Genomic DNA, 16,358 nt, shown 5'->3' with positions numbered 1-16,358 from the left:
AAATTTCATCTATGAAAGAATATCACTCGATTTTATTTTATCCAGAGGTTTTCAAAAATGCATCTTTTGTAGGTAATGGATGTTTGTGACTTCAAAAAAAAAAGTGTCTTAATTAGGGAATTACGGAAATATCAGCTTCTGTCAAGAGGGCAAGAAGAACATAAAGACTGATTATTATCCCATTCATGTCTAGAAAACACAGGAAATAATTACGGAAAAATAAGTATTTACATCCAGGTGTAAATCCTGCACTGCATGGCTTCTCAAACTTGAAGGGACTCAAATATGATCCCCCAGGGATCTTGTAAAAACTGCAGATCCTGTCTCTGTGGGTCTGGGTGGCACCTGGGACCTCTGAGTCTCTCACCAGCCCCAGGTGAGGGCAATGCTGCTGCATACCGACCAACCTCTGGAGCAAGGACCTAGGAACACAAGGGATCATGTGCAACAGTTCATCAAAGATCCGTGAGGCAGTATGGGTTTCCAGGACCGAACACATTCCCTTCCTGGTGATCTCGGCCACCTTTAACTTACCTCCCTGAAACACAAGGATTATCACCACGGACCACTCCACCTGTGATACTACAAATGTGCAGGCTCTGCCCCCAGATTCAAGGTGCCAAGAGCTAAGGGCTCCTGCTGGTTGCAGAGGGTAATTCTGCAGTGTGCCTGGTGAGCACTTAACGAGGAGGCAGGAGAAACAGTGAACATAAATTAAGGCTTGCTTCTGGATTATTTTCCCTTTGTAAGCCTGGCTTTTACAACAGTCCTCCAGCTTGAGGGGGAGCATCTCTGAGCCCTGGTGGCCACGTGGACCCTCTAATGAAGTTGGCACTGGACTGTGGGGCACTGTGTATGCTGAGCTCAGCACTGCAGCCAGGCTCCCGGGCTGCCGGTGGAGATTTGTCTAACAGCCGCTAGCACATCACGCCAATATCCTCCCTTTCTCTGTGGAATGCCTGCCAAGAACTGCAGGATGTGACAAAAGAATTCCCTCTCAAAATCAGAACTTTCCTTTAGAAGCACTGCCCCTGCCCCTGTAGCTGAGTCAGTTAGAAGCCCCACAAAGTGTTGGTTCTGCCAGACTTGTTCCCGTGTTCTTCTGCCAGGGAGGCTCAGGTTAAAGCTACAGACCTGGCATGCCACGGCTCAGCGGCTGGCAGTCTGCCATGGAGAGCTTGCTCTTACTGCAGCATTACAGCCGCCCTGCTCTTGGGCACAGGTGGGCAGGGACTCCCACAGCCCTGGGCAAGGGGTCAATGATGCCGCCTCCTCCTTCCCAGAACTCTGGACAATTCTCGACTAGCCACTTTATAAACTCTCTGCCTCGCCATTATTTCTGTGGACTGACGGAGCTGAAGGCAGGCCTCCCACTTGAGACAGATCTATTGTGTTCATTATCAGGCTCTTCTGCACAGTGAGGTGAACCCTTCTCCCTGTCGCTAGGCACAAAGGGGCTGCCCCCACCTCCCTCCAGAAGCCCACCAAGGACAGCAGGAGCAGGAGAAGAGCTGGTGATAAGAATGGCCACCCCCATTGACTATGGGCCTGCCAGGAAAGAGGGACCTCTGGCATTGTTCCCATTTTGCAGATGTTGAGACTGAGGTCCAGAGAAGTCATATGATTTCTAGGTCACAAGCTAGCAAGTGCAGGACCAAAGCCTGCTCTCCAGGCAGGTCTGCCACCAGCCCCCAACTTCAAGGGGGACCAAGCTTGCCCAGGCTCCTTCTTCTCAGACCCCCAACCCCAGCATCTTTCTCGTCAGGCTCTTGCAGTGCCTTGTACCCTCAGAAAATGGGGCTTTCCTCTGAGCCAGCAAGAAGGGGTGAGAAGAGCTGGTGGCCACCACAGCAGGTTGGGAAGCTGAGAAAGCAGGAAGTTGCAGATCACTTCACAGGCCAAGGATGTACAACTTTATTTCTTCTTCACTATAACTGGAGGGGACAGCATTTAGTTTTTTAGCATTTAGCATCTCCCAGTTCTGCTCATCTATACTATTAATGGGTTTTTAAATTCTTGGAGGGAATGGGACGAGCAGCATCCGTAAGCACTGAGGAGCCACATGGCCAGGTAGCCTCCTCCACCCTTAGCAAGTAACAGGCAGCCTAGGAGGCTTGGTCTATTCCTTCCTTGCTACTTTAGGCAGCCTTCAGTTTGAATCCAGCTCTGCTCCACTCAACAGATCAAATTACTTAGCCAGAGCCTCCTTGAGAGAAGGGATTTTTTGTTTTAATTACAGTGCCTGGCACACATGTGCTTAATACATCTGTGAGCAATGAATGAGTCTTTCAGAACCTCCTATTTTCTAATCTGCACAACCTGGATGCAACCATCCTCTGAAGGACAAGGCCCCATCCTCAACACTGCCTCCCAGCCTCCACTCTGGCCACTTCTCACACAAGGAGGGCAGAAAGCAAAGACACAGGGAGGGCTTAGTTGTCTCTCCACATCTTAGCCAGATCCCTGAAGGTGGTGTCATAGTAATTAAGCCCAAATGCAGCCCTGCCGTGGCAACTGCAGGGCCCCCCCGGGCTGCACCCTTGCCGAAAAGCCAACTACTTCCTATCCTTACGACCCGTTAACAGCAGTGTGAGCCAGGCACATGCAGTGGGCCCAGATGGGTCATGTCATCGCATCTGCAAGCCTCAGGAGGGTCCCCCATCACCCCCATCTTACCAGTCGGGAGGTGTAAAGAGAGAGGTCCCTCAGGGCCCAAGCCAGGTCCTTCGATCGCAGAACCCCGGAGCTCAATGTCTGTGCTCAATTGCAAGAGCTCCTGTTGTGCCTCAGCAAAGCCTCCTGGACTGAAGCTGTGGACCAAAACCACAGCCTGGAAAGGCAGAGTCAGAATGCACCCTAGAAATCATCTAGTCGGGGTTCTGTCAACACTTCAAATGACTGGAACTCTCTTAGCAAACAAAATCTTAAGTGAAACTCATACACATGTGTGTTTATCTACTATATCTATGTGCATATATGCACCCACATATGTGTGTATGCATATGTTATAGAGACATATGGAGACACACACATATACACGCATTTTGCCCTGACCTGTTTCTTGGCGTCAGCAGTTTCTCTAGACCAAGCTTTCTGCTACATAGCCCATTGCAGTCAGATTTTTAGACAGTAATCAACTTACCTTCGGTCTGTTCTGGCCTAAGGAGTTTCTCCTTAACTTTACCACTATGCCAACAACCCCTGCAGGCTTCTGAGCGGAGAGTGCCCAGAGGAGTACTGCGATCCATGTGGATGACTGGCAGTCGCTGCAGAGAGTGGGGGGCTGACGGCGTGAGAAACACTGCATGGACACCGTGCAGTGCCCTTGAGAAGGTATGAGGAGGAGCCAAGTCAGGCTGCTGGTGGTGGGGAGTGAAGGACAGATGCAAGCACCCTTGAAGGCTGCCTTCGATGAGCTGAAGCAAGCCAGGGGGCAGGAGGAGGGGCACTGTGAGAATGGGCTCTGCAGCCAGGACACATATGTGCAGTGGCTCCTCCTCTGAGTAGCTGCAGGATTTTAGGCAAGACACCTAACCTCTGGGACCTGAGCCACCTTATTTGTAAATTAGGGAAGCAACTGTACCTGTCTTGGGGTAATGGTCCGCAGCCGTGGGGAGCCTGGAACACCCCCGTGTCTGCCTATCCCACACCAAGGGAGCCAGAGTGCTGGCGGGCCAGGCCCTCAGCCATATCTAAAGCTCCAAAGGGGTTCCTGTGTACCTCCCAGCATGGGTTTCGATCAACCATACTAATAACATGCTAAGTGGTGAGTACTGGCAAATGTTAGCTGCGGAGGCCACAGGCGAGCTACCCGGCAGCTTTCAAAGATCTGGAGAACTTGCCTGTGGAGGGGAGATTAGATGTCCTCCACGTGGCCCCAAGGCCGGGGGGACCTTTCTAAGTCATACACTTGAGGCAAATGTGATGTGCCCACCTGTCCCTCACTATTTCTAAGACAAACTACTCAGGAGGGAGCGTTTGTGTCCTGGCGTGGCATGCACTATTAAGTGGCCTACACACACACACACGCACGCATTAACGCACGCATGCATACATGCACACACACACACAAACACTTAAAAGAACTCTAACCAAATTTTTGAAATCTTCCCAATAGTACAAATTCTTGTTCTTTTTGTTCCACTGTCATTCACAGAGTTTTTAATATTTAATATCTAATATATATATATTCTCAGCAGGTTGCAGCCAGCCAGAGGAAGCCATCCTGCCTCAGCCTTTGGCAACCGTACCACAGTCCCCCTGATCTCTTTCCAGTTCCAGACACCCACAGTCAACTGCCATCTGGAGGCAGATGATCCTCCTTGGAAGGATCCTCGGAAGATCAACAGCAGTGTAACATCACATCACAATGCCTGCCTCATTCACTTCACTTCATCTCATTTGTCTCATCTCACATCGTTACAAGAAGGATGACTACGGGGCACCTGGGTGGCTCAGTCATTAAGCGTCTGCCTTCGGCTCAGGTCATGGTCCCGGGGTCCTGGGATCGAGCCCCGCATCAGGCTCCCTGCTCAGCGGGAAGCCCGCTTCTCCCTCTCCCACTGCCCTGATTGTTCCTACTCTCGCTGTCTCTCTGTCAAATAAATAAATAAAATTAAAAAAAAAAAAAAAGAAGGGTGACTACAGTAAGATATTTTGAGAGAGAAACCACATTCACATAACTTTTATTACAGCATATTGTTATAATTGTTTTATTTTATTATTGGTTATTATTAATCTATTACTGTGCCTAATTTGTAAATTAAACTTTATCACAGGTATGTACGTATAGGGAAAAAACATGGTATACATAGGGTTCAGTACTATCTGTGGTTTCAGGCATCTACTGGGGGTCTTGGAATGCATCCCCCATAGATAATGGGGGACTACTATACTAGGGCTCAAGTTTCTAGCAATAAGTTCATCAAGAGAAAGCATTTTCCTCCTGGCAGTGGAAGAGAAGGAACGTGGTTGATCTGAGGTGATCAGCATGCTAATGGTACCTGCAGAAATGGCACTGCTTTCCCCCTGACACCGCACTGTCGGGGTGAGTCGTGTCCTCTCCCCAAATTCCTATGGCAGAGTGCTAACTCCCAGCACCTCAGAACGTAGAGATGGGGTCTTGAGGTAATCAAGGTAAAACATTAGGGTGGGTCCTAATCCAATCTCACTGGTGTCCTGATAAGGAGAGATGAGGACGGAGGCACAGAGGGAAGACCGTGTGAGAACACGGGGAAAAGACAGCCATCTACAAGCCAAAGAGAGAAGCCTCTGAAGAGACAAGCCCTGGGACACCTTGATCTTGGACTTCCAGCCTCCAGAACTATGAGACAAGAAATTTTGGTTATTTAAGCTACTCAGTCTGTGGGACTTTGTCGTGGCATCTTTAGCAAATGAATACATGCACATTTAAAACATGATCTGCGCAGAAACAGAATTACCCCTTTGAAGCCTTAAGGCACTGTCTCCTACAGATGAAAACTGAAAGGAGCAGGAACCGCAGGGCAGCCCTGGGCTTCGAGGCCTCAGAGGTGGGGTTTGAGAGTTGGAGCGTCACAAAGCTGACGCCAGGCCCTCCTCCCTTCCTTCCTTCCAGCCCTGACATAGCCTGCATTTCTTCCCCATTCCCCAGGAGGATTCCTTGGAGAGGCTAGGGAGATCACCCTAAGCACTCACTCTGGGACAGTGTGGCTGGCACCTGGCCTGTGCTGTGGGGGGTCTCAGGGAACTGCTATACCCAGGCTTGACCAAAACAGCAAGGGGGAACTTCCTGGTGAGTGCCACCAACATCACCACCATGGGCCTGTGTGTCCTGACTGGAGGAGAGGCAGATCCCTCCTATGATCTAAGTAAACCAGGGACTTAGTAATCCCATTCCCCCAATGTGGGCAGGTCAGTGAACACACGGTGGTGATCAACCACTGCCTTTAGAAAGTAGCTTTTCAAACTGACCTACCCATGGAGCTGTTACAGCGTCACAAGTACCCAATTCCATGTTTTGGGAGTATCCAAAGCTACTGTTAATTCCAAGCATTATTAAAATTTTGATTTGCAGAAATAACAGCTCTCCCTCACAGAGTCATCAAGAAAATTAGAAGAAGCAATGTCATATGAAGACTTAGAAGAGGGCCTGGCACACAGTGGGCACTGAATGAATATGAATGGGTATCATTACTCAGGGTACGGGAGGTTGGAGAGTCTCAGTATTCTTACCACAAGGGTCACAAGCTTTCTTAACACTGACACAGAGCTCCCACCAATTCCAGGTTCCAGGTGGTGCCAGCCCCGGGATCTTTTGTCAACAAGAGATTTACAAGCAGGTTGTCAGAAAGACCCCAGTCTCCCAAGGGTGCATGATTTGCAGGAACACTCCAAACGGGCAGGAACAAGCTACTATCCAAGCCTTTTGACTTTAATGCTTGAGATGAACAGTCCAGTCTTAGCAACTGAACCCAACCCTACATGCACCACCTTTCTCTGCCCACTGTTAGCTTTGAAAGGCCAACACTCAGGATACCAGAGACGGATTTCCATGGCCAACACCAGCTTTGCTGCGCCAAGGTGGAGCCGTCAACCTTACAAGTCTGTCCTCCACAAAATTTCCTGCCTGATGGTCAAGGCTCCAGAACACTTGATAAAGGCCGGATAAGCAAACCAACTATTTGAAGTCACATCCAAAACAAACCTAAATCCATATGCTTTGAAGTTGGTCTTTTTTAGCCAAACAAAAGGGCTCATTTTTGGACTACAGCAGGTGCTAGTGTGGAAAAGTGAGCCCCTACAGGTGAGTGAGAACTGTGTTTTTTTCCTTTCTCTCAAAGACACAAGAACTGCATGTAGACATTTTTGTTTGGGTAAGTGGTGTGTGCACGTGTGTGTGTGTGTGTGTTTGTGTGTGTGTGCGTGTGTGTGTGTGTTACGAGAAAGAATGATTTTAAGCTTTGGCCCAATTCTAACTTATAAAACCCCACCAGATGTACTTAAGTGCTTGCTCTCTGGAACTGGGGGGGGAAGACTTTTGTCACTGGCAATGACATGCTTTTTTATAATGGGAGGTGAGCATAAGGCATTCTGACAGATATACTACTGAAAAACAACTTCAGTGAAAACCAACAAACTAAAAAGGTTTGCTTTAGGTCTGATCTCAGCTTGGTTAAAATTCTCACTGGGGTCTGTTAAGTCACATCATCGGGTACATTTCACAACATGGATTATTCATTAGCAATGGTGAAAAAGCCCTGAATTTATTTCATTACAGTTGAAACCCAATTTAGATGTTAGGAAATACTGTTTCATCCACACAGAAGTAGGTAATAGTGTCTTCTGAAGTATAGTTCTTGCTTAAGACAGGTTTCTTGTAAGACATGATTTATGTTAATATCGTCATGAGGGTACAAATGTGTATACTGATATCTCTGTGTATACGTACGCATATATGGTGTGTCTCACTTATGAAAAGGAGAAATCCTAGGAAGCACTAATACCAAATGAGAACCAAAGTACTGCCTTTCACTGGAGGAACACATGCAAACTGAAAGCATTACATAACTTCCTGAGTAATTCTTGGTGAAATGGGAAAATAGACTCTGACAAATTCAGAAACAAAATTAGAATAACTCAAAGAATTCAAATGCTGTGGCAATCAGGGTGTGGTGATTGGTTTCATGTTGTGGAAACAGGGATTTTCCTCTGACTGGGGGCTCTGCTCACAAAACAAGTGGAAGGGATACGGCACCAGATACAGGCACCCCATCAAGGAGCAAAGTGTTCCCCAGTCCACTGACCGAAGACCGGACTGTCCAGACACCCCCCACCTCATGAACACAGTTCACAATAGGTGCTCAATAACCAGACTGACAATTCCAGATTCCCCAGGAATGTTCCTTTTACAGATCAATCTGCTTCTTGAACATCTTGTCTTAGCCCAGGAAATAATATTTATCCTCTCCTTAAAGATAACAGAAGGTGATAAGTCAAGCCCTTTTATTTCGTTTTGCTTTCTTCTTTGGAACATACACAGCCACACCTGCACACACGTACACATGCCTTGCACACTCACACTCATAAGTGTGTGCACACGAACACACTCATCCATTCACATGCTTGCATGTGTGCACACACACATGCTCTCTCTCTCACACATAAACATGCACATCCATACCCACTTACAAAGAAGAACTTAGCGTCAACTGGACAGATCTCACATTGTCAGCTCTTCCCACTGGTAAAGAAATTTCTAGCCCAGAAACACATACACACACACACACAACTCAAACTCTTTGCAACTGTGGATGCAATTCAACTACATTTAGCAAAGTTGAAATTTGATTAATTTTTTTTAACAGTGAAAATATAATCAACGAGAAAGATAGTATTTCAGATCACATACCACCATAAATAGAACAAAACCTATTAAGGCTTTGGTTGTCTTTTTCCTGGAATAAAAAATGACCACTTCTAGTCACACAAAAACGTGAATTTAAATGTACAAGAATGCTCAAGTTTCCATATACAGTAAGATCTTTTTGGATTAATATGTCAGGTTAGCCTAGTATTATCAACTTCATGGCATTTAGTTGTTCTCATTAAGATCACAGTGCTTTATTCTCCACACGCACTGATTTGCTACACCACAGGTTCAAGGCAAAGAATCTGTGGCAAAGTCATAAGGATTAGAAAACAAACAAAAATCTTATTATGTAATAAATTTATATTTCCCATGAAGTAAACACAGTTGATATTATAAAACATGGTATATCTCAGATAATTATATTACCTACCTAACCAAATTGCTTTGAATATCCACTCGCTAGAATTAAAATATTAGTCTAAATACAGTTGTCTTTTCATTTTCTTTCTCAAAATCTTTCCTGTTACATATTTCATATCATTCAACTAAAGTATCTGATTATTAAGTTTGGGAATGAAAATGTCCCACAGTATGAATTATGAGCTTAGTGACTATACTTCAATATGTAAAAGAAAACCATGAATCTTTTTGTAAAGGCTTGATATTGACCTTTCCAATTAACACATCCGGACAGCTGTCTTTGTTTTCCACTTAGATGATAGATTGTTTCCTCTTTCATTCCATAGCAGAGCATGTAGCTAATTTAGTTAAAGACTAACAACCTGAAAATCTTAAGGAAAAAACAGCTTTGGTGCAAGATTTTGCAAACAGTCCTTATTCACCACTAGTCTTCCTGTGGTAGAGATAATTTTGAGAGCATGTGTAGGTAGAAACAACAAACAACATAATAATTTTGTCTCCTACACATATGGAATGTAAAGCGATTTTCTCTAAGCTCCTTGAATTCTGCCAAGTAGTTCAGGGGAGGCTTAATTCTCCCTTATAAAGGAAACTCTGTGCTTTGTCACTGCCTAAGAGTGCCTGGCACCCAAGAATGTTGCTGGGAATTCAGTAAAACTTTATATGCAAAATCGAGGTAAAGCCACATCACTGTCTTAGAATCAGTGCAAGTCTAGACATTAGGTACATCTTTTAGACTAGTGCTCCACAGACTCTCCCCAGCCTAGGAAAGTTTTCATACTAGTGTCATCCTTCTTCCTCAGGGGGAGCACACAGCAGGCACACATGCACACCCACGTGCACACACCCACACATACCTGAGAAGAGCTAGCTACCCCAGGCTTGCGATTTCAGCTCTTCCTTAAAGCCTTATAATCACTGCTCCCAACAGCCTGAAGCAGATGGCCCTGTGGGTGTAGCCAGGGTTGTGGGAAATAATCCCATAGGTCTACCCAGGAGATAAACTGGACGAACATTTTTTTCTCAGTAAATTAACCAACACCGAAGTCAGTCCCTGAAGGCTCCTTCCTGATACTAACATAGCTTGTTCAGCAGCAAGATCTCAGGTCTGGACTCTCTTGCTGTCTTCAGGGAGGCCTGCCCTGCTCAGTTCCCATCCCAAATTCCAACACCCACCTGACATTTCACGTCCCTGCTTCTGCTTTATCATTTACTCCTCAGTGCATATCACTGTTTACAAAGATCACGTAAACATTATGACAGGAAAGATGCTTGCCTCTTTTGATCAATAGATTGCTTAGAAGCATCTATTTGAAGCATTTGAAGCATAGTCTGTGCTCAATAAATGTTTGTTGAAAGAATGAAAATCACAAAAATGAGTCTCTAAAAATATTTTTATATAAAATTATCAGCCTAAGGAACTCCTATATTTGCAGAAATCACTGTGCAAATGTTATAGACGAATTAGACACTTCTACCTGTATAGAGGCTAATTGCATGCAGCCTCATGGGCAGGGCTGTGGGTCAGAATGAGAGTGTGTGTGTGTGTGTGTGTGTGTGAGAGAGAGAGAGAGAGAGAGACAGAGAAGCAACAGCAGATGCCTAGTGCAAAACGGAAGGACTGGATGCTGGAGAATCCCCCCATCCATGCCAACTCAGAAGGTGACAGAACCCAGGACTGCCTCCAGCTCTACCCTGATTCAGGGAGCCACAGCAGGGGGTACCTTGGGAGAATCTCCTGTCTTGGCATTTTCTGTTTCTGGTTTGTAAAAGGGTATGATAATCATTACTTCATAAGATTTATATTCTAAAATATGTGAAGTTGTTTTTAAAATGTCTGTGCTACTACAAATGTGAGAAGCATGATGAGGTCTGACACCAGGGGAGCCTGAACAAATTTGAGTTATCCCGAGAGCATTGTGTGAAACACTGGGGTTCTCTATTACTTCTGGGATAATGCCAATTTGGCTCCCACTTTTAAACTGTCTGTTTATTTTGAAGTCCCATTATCTCTGTTTCCTTTGCCAGAGGCCAGATGGCTAGGGGGTTCAAGGTCCTGGGGTCATTGCCCAGTGTCTGAGGGCCTTATCCTCAGATTCAAAGGTCTGGGCAGGCCGTGCATGCTGCCTTCCTGCTTCTAGTCCATGAATCCTGTACAATTTCTGTATTGGGAGTCTGCTGGTAATCAAGCCTGAGTCCTCTGGGTATTGGTCCCATTGCCTTAAACCATTAGACCCTGAAGCACATGGACCAAGTCCCTCTTTTTTTTTTGCTCATGGACCAATCTAAGTTACTTATTTAAGCCATCTCCTGCCATAAGCAAAGGGATGGAAGATCAGTATAGTGGTCATCACTTGATACAAGTAAAAAGGTCCCATATACTTTTCTGGTCTATGTGCAGAGTCATGGTCCAAACCAGTTCTGTGGTCCCCACTGGGTAGTTTAGTATTCTAGGTTCTTCTTATTCATCTTCATAGACAGTGAGAAACGGATTCCCCTGAGAGTTATGGAACAGTGTATGATTACCATCTTCCCAGGGAAAGGGCGTGGACCTGATGAGGAGATGGGGTAGGTGACACACTGTGGTCTCTAGCGTTCTCCATGATGCGACTTCAGGAAGACGGTCAGCATGCTCACTCCCTTGCCGGGGAGCACTACGAACTAGGTGAGGGCCTTCCACATGCCAGCTGAGCCATCTGAGCCATGGGCGCCACATGGACCCCCCAGCCATGCCCCGGACTGAGAAACCTGGGACCCAGCCGCTTTCGACCTGGACAGCCTCAGTGCCGCCCACTTCCCCCTTTCCAAGCATCCTTCCCTAAGCAAACAAGCTCTTCATTAATGACTTCTGGAAACGGAGCTACTTTTTTTGCCTTGTCAGTAGAGGGCGCTGGAGGTATGCTGCAGGAGAAGGGGCTGGCCTTCAGGTGGAAGGGTGTGTGGATTGTTCTCCACTTCCCAGCCCCCCTCCAGGTGTCTCCAAGGCAAGGAGCTTGCAATGTGTTTATGTCCACGACTAGATCTGCCACATGCTTTCTTCTGCTTTCAGCTCAGGGTAACCAGAGACCCTGAGGGTATGGGCCCTGACCCCAAGGGGGCTACTCCTCCCTGCACCCTCTCCTGGTCCCTTTGCATGTGCAGATCTGGGCTCTATGGGCTGGCTGTCTAAAGAGCCACCACTCAGTCTTTGTCCACTGCAGCAGCTGGAACCACAAGAAGAAGGCGGCATCCCTAGAGCCCAACTAGTGCCCAGTGGCCAGCAGCTGCCCCTGGCATCTCCCAAGTTCCCTGGCTCAGCACTTTCCTGTGGATGGCTGACTTCTGCCCAGGTTAGCCCCTCAGAAACTCTTCTACCAACATGCCCTCAGCCATGAAAACAAGACTCAACCTCGGGGACCTCTTCCCTGGGCACTATCTAGGTACCAGGACAAGTGACTGCTCCATCAGCTAGGTCTGAGTTCTGGCAAGTCTTTGTTCTCACTTCACAGTCCCCCACTGGAATTCTTTCCATCAAACTTGCCCTGACTGAATCCTGTGTAATTTCGGCCTCCTCACCAGACCCTGATGTACACACAGAGTCCCTGTCACATTTCGTCACCTCAGTTTTGCAAGCTGCTTCTAATTTAAGTTTTCCTAGGGACCACTACTTCCAACTGACCAGTCATCAAAATGGCAACATAGCACTTTGTATTTGACAGGACCCAGTTCTTCAGGTGTCTGAGATACACTAGCTGATTCCATTCTACGAAAACCTACTTAAATACTGAGAACTAAAATGGTCTTGGCATTATAACGCTGTAGTCAGAACTCTGATTTTCCAATTGTCAGGCTTTTAATTTTTTTTAATTTTTAAAAAAAATTTTTAATTTTTGTTTTATCTTAATTAACTTTAATTCCAGCATAATTAACATAGTGTGTGATATTAGTTTTCCAAATGTCAGGCTTTTAAATGCCAGAAACTTCCTGTCTTTATTCTCCATGGGGCAGTTCTTACATTTCAGAATGATAATGTATGAATGGGAAGTCAGCTACCAGAAAAATATCTTTGAACATTCAAAGAAAAAGGAAAATAAAAGAAAAAGTGAAAAAATATTCCAATAATAGGGACAATGTGCATGCATACTGAAGAATTTGGGTGCCGATAAAGAAACTTTTATTTTAAATCAGAATTGCTTTGATTGCTAATTTTGGCTATTTTGACTAAATTATGGCTCAACTCCATTTACTTCCTCAGGCATTCACTGGACCCGAGGGAGGGTGATATAGGATGTGTCTGTCCGTAGCCATCCTTGAATAAACATCCAACTTACAAACAGCTCACTTAGATAAAGCACTACCGAGCTATGAAATGTTTAGTTGTTGTTTGGGAAAAAAGTAGGTGGAGGAGGTTTTTAGATATTACCAGGTTCAGCAACTGAATAAAATTAGAAGATGTGAAATGTGGAAGTTATTCTTGAGGGTTGGTCAAGGAGATACACCTATGTGGTTTTCCCCACACCACCACCCCAAACATGTACACTCTGTTCTCCAGTTTTCAAATTTGCATCCACTAGAGATTCCTATGTATTCACTCATGGTACAGTCATCTTCCATGCACACTGGCCAGTCTCCAGGAGGGTAAAGGTCTAGCCTGTGCAGCCATTGCCTCCTTATAACCCCGTGCATGCTCAGATGACAAGAACTGAGCAGGCCATGCAGCCGCCATACTGATTTCAGGCTTAGTCCACACACTGAACTGTGCCCTGGAATTCTGGGCTCTAGTCTAGGAGACTGGGGCAGGCCTGGTGGAGAAAACCTGGAAGTGAGGCCAGCCTTAGGAGAACAGGGGACCAGGGGGTGGGAGTGGAAGGTGATCCCCCATTTATTGCCAAACCCTGGAGCACAATCAATGCAGAAGTCGGAAACCCCTAAATTCCACCAGCTCTCCTGCTCTGGGATGATGACAGCACCGCATTTTAAAAGATGGCTATTTTTAATATTTATGTCAGCTCTGTGTCATTGCAAGAAAGATTTGAGGCAGCTCAGAAAAAAAAAATACTTGGCACTAAAGAAGGCTTAAAAAAAAGTAAATGAGTAGTGACTACAGTTAACAATACTGCCTTGTATATTTGAAAGTTGCTGAGTAAATCTTGAAAGTTCTCATCACAAGAAAACAAAATTGTAGCCATGCGTGGTGATGGATGTTAACTAGACTTACTGTGGTGATCATTTCACAATATGAACAAATATTGAATCCTTATGTTGTACACTTAAAACTAATATAATATTGTATGTCCATTACATCTCAACTTTTTAAAAAGAGTGAATGAGGAACTTGTGATGGAAATAAATGGGGGAAGATGCTGGTAATGACATCCAAGTGCACTGTAGGTTGGAGGAGTGTCAGGCTCAGAAGTCCCCACCAGCCACGGCAAAGTGGGGAGCCCCAGCTTGTGGAATTCTAGCTAAAAGTGTGTAGAGGCACCTTTGGTTGTCACAGTGACCAAGGGGGAATCACACGTTCACTCATGAGTGCCAGCCCCAAATAAATCCTGTGCAATAAACACCCCACCCAAAATACTGACAGTGCTCATGATGAGATCCATAAGCTATAAAACAAGCCAACCAGTCCAAAGAAGCCTGCCTGGTCTTGATTCCAGGGCTAGTTCTCCTATGGGAGCTCATGGAGAGGTCTCAGTGACAGAGGAAGAAAATCCCCAGTGTATGACCTTGATTGACACATCTTACGTGACAGAGAAAGAGACTCCCCAGTGGCATCCTTTCTGAAATGCAGGAGCTCATTTCCTTGGGCACTTCTTAAAGCCTCCTTCAGTATAGGCTGATGGCAAGACTCCCAAGCATGATTGAGACAGGCAGCCTGGGACAGACCAGGTGTTAGGAGAATAGGGCTTAGGCTGGCCGAACTCCCTTCCGGACACTTCCTCATCCCTGACAACTCATGCTACTTTCGTTTCACCTGGTTTGACCCCTGCATCCTCTACACAGACCTGCAGGGACAACAGTGAACAGAAGGTTAGAAACCCCTGACAGGGTTTGAATTTTCCAGCCACAAGGCTGTTGTTGGTGAGTGCCGTCAGTCAGACCCCACATTTCCCTTCCTACTTCTCACTCAGCATCAACTGTACATCTTCAAGCTGTGGCTGAGGCTCTCTAAAGCAGAATTCAGATACAGAAGATCTGAGGCCAAACTCAGAAACACCCTTGAGGAGAAAATATTCCAGAGCTACACTCTCAGAATAGGGCATTACTTCTGCTGTGTTGCCATTTAGCAAACCAGAACAACAACTGGATAAAAGCCAGGAGTCAGCTGGTCATAAATGTTCTTTGTAATTTTAAATACTGTTTTGAGAAACTCAGAAATGTACAGTGGAAATCAGAATTATAAGAACTGGGTCCTGTTCCCCACAGCCATAGGCTGGTCATGGGCTCAGGCGGGTCAGGGATCCTCTCAGACCCTCAGTTCCACACCTATCTACTAGGAAAAGTGGCCTGGCCTGATGATGTGGTGGGGGTGGGGGTGGGGCACAGGGGGTGGGGTGCAGGTGCTCTGATGCTCAGAAGGCCAGCATGGGAGGTACCATATGGACTGGTGCCCAGGATACCCTGGAAGTATCAGGTCACTTACGAGCTCTGAGAAGCCACGGACCACCTGCCTTCGCTTCAGGTTGGTCTCTCCATCCAGGTTGGCAGTCTCGATGTGGCACAGTCCATCCGGGTCACTAGAGGAGAGCAGCAGAATGTCCGCAGGGATGATCTCATTGCAGCGGAGACGCACAAAATCTCCCACTCGGATTTCTTTCCAGAATCGATTCACATACTGCTTCTCCTCCCTGGTAAAGAAACTGCCATTAACAAGACTGGCAGAAGGTTTATCATACCTGAATCTGTGTGATGGGCACATGCAGCTCATTTAACAAATATTTCTATTTTCCAGTATGTTAAAAATTTCCATAATAAAAAGTATTTAAAAAGGATATTCATAAAGGCCACATATACTATGACTCCATTTATATGAAACATTCAGTATATGTGCTGCCAAAGCGAGCACTATATGAAACATTCAGAATAGGCAAATCCATGGACATAGAAGGTAGATTAGTGGTTGCCAGTGATGAGGAGGAAGGGAAATGGGGAGAAACTGTTTATTGGGTACAGGTTTCCATTTGATTAAAACGTTCTGGGACTAGGTAGTGGTGCCTCTCCTTGCGTGAGCTCCCAGAGAATCTGAATTCAGGCATCAGGTCCAGATCTCAAGGTGGACCAAGTCAGTCGCATTTATAGGACTTCTGAACTTTGAGAGAAGTATTGAGAGTTTTACACATCTATTTAATTCCACACTGTGGATTTGAGGAAACCCAAGGCAAACTTCCAGGAGCTCCTAGCCATCAGCTGCCCCAGATGGGAGGAGAGAAGTATCCCCTTCCATTTTAAGCCTCTGTTTTCTTGTTCTTCTAATTCAAGATCCACCAAGCCAATTATGTACAAAGCACAGTTTGGCCACCATAAGACCAACAAAGATAAATTAGGTATAGCTCTGTACTCAAAAATAATGCAAGGCAAGACCAAACCACTGGATAGCAACCCTTGG

At 45.9% G+C, this 16,358-nt stretch overlaps 1 protein-coding gene across 2 annotated transcripts in view; it reads right to left on the bottom strand.

The window, feature by feature from the left end:
- ATP10A (ATPase phospholipid transporting 10A (putative)) overlaps positions 1-16,358 on the bottom strand; it is a 196,963-nt gene that overhangs the window by 105,998 nt on the left and 74,607 nt on the right. For both annotated transcript variants that reach the window (XM_021680631.1, XM_021680630.1), the window contains exon 2: positions 15,396-15,600. In XM_021680631.1, the coding sequence (XP_021536306.1) occupies positions 15,396-15,600 (205 nt within the window). The remainder of the gene's footprint in view (positions 1-15,395; positions 15,601-16,358) is intronic.

The sequence above is a fragment of the Neomonachus schauinslandi genome, chromosome 9 (genome assembly GCF_002201575.2).
Source record: "Neomonachus schauinslandi chromosome 9, ASM220157v2, whole genome shotgun sequence".
NCBI lineage: Eukaryota > Metazoa > Chordata > Mammalia > Carnivora > Phocidae > Neomonachus > Neomonachus schauinslandi.
Note: the sequence above shows the minus strand (reverse complement) of the source record. Positions and strands in the feature narration are given on the sequence as shown.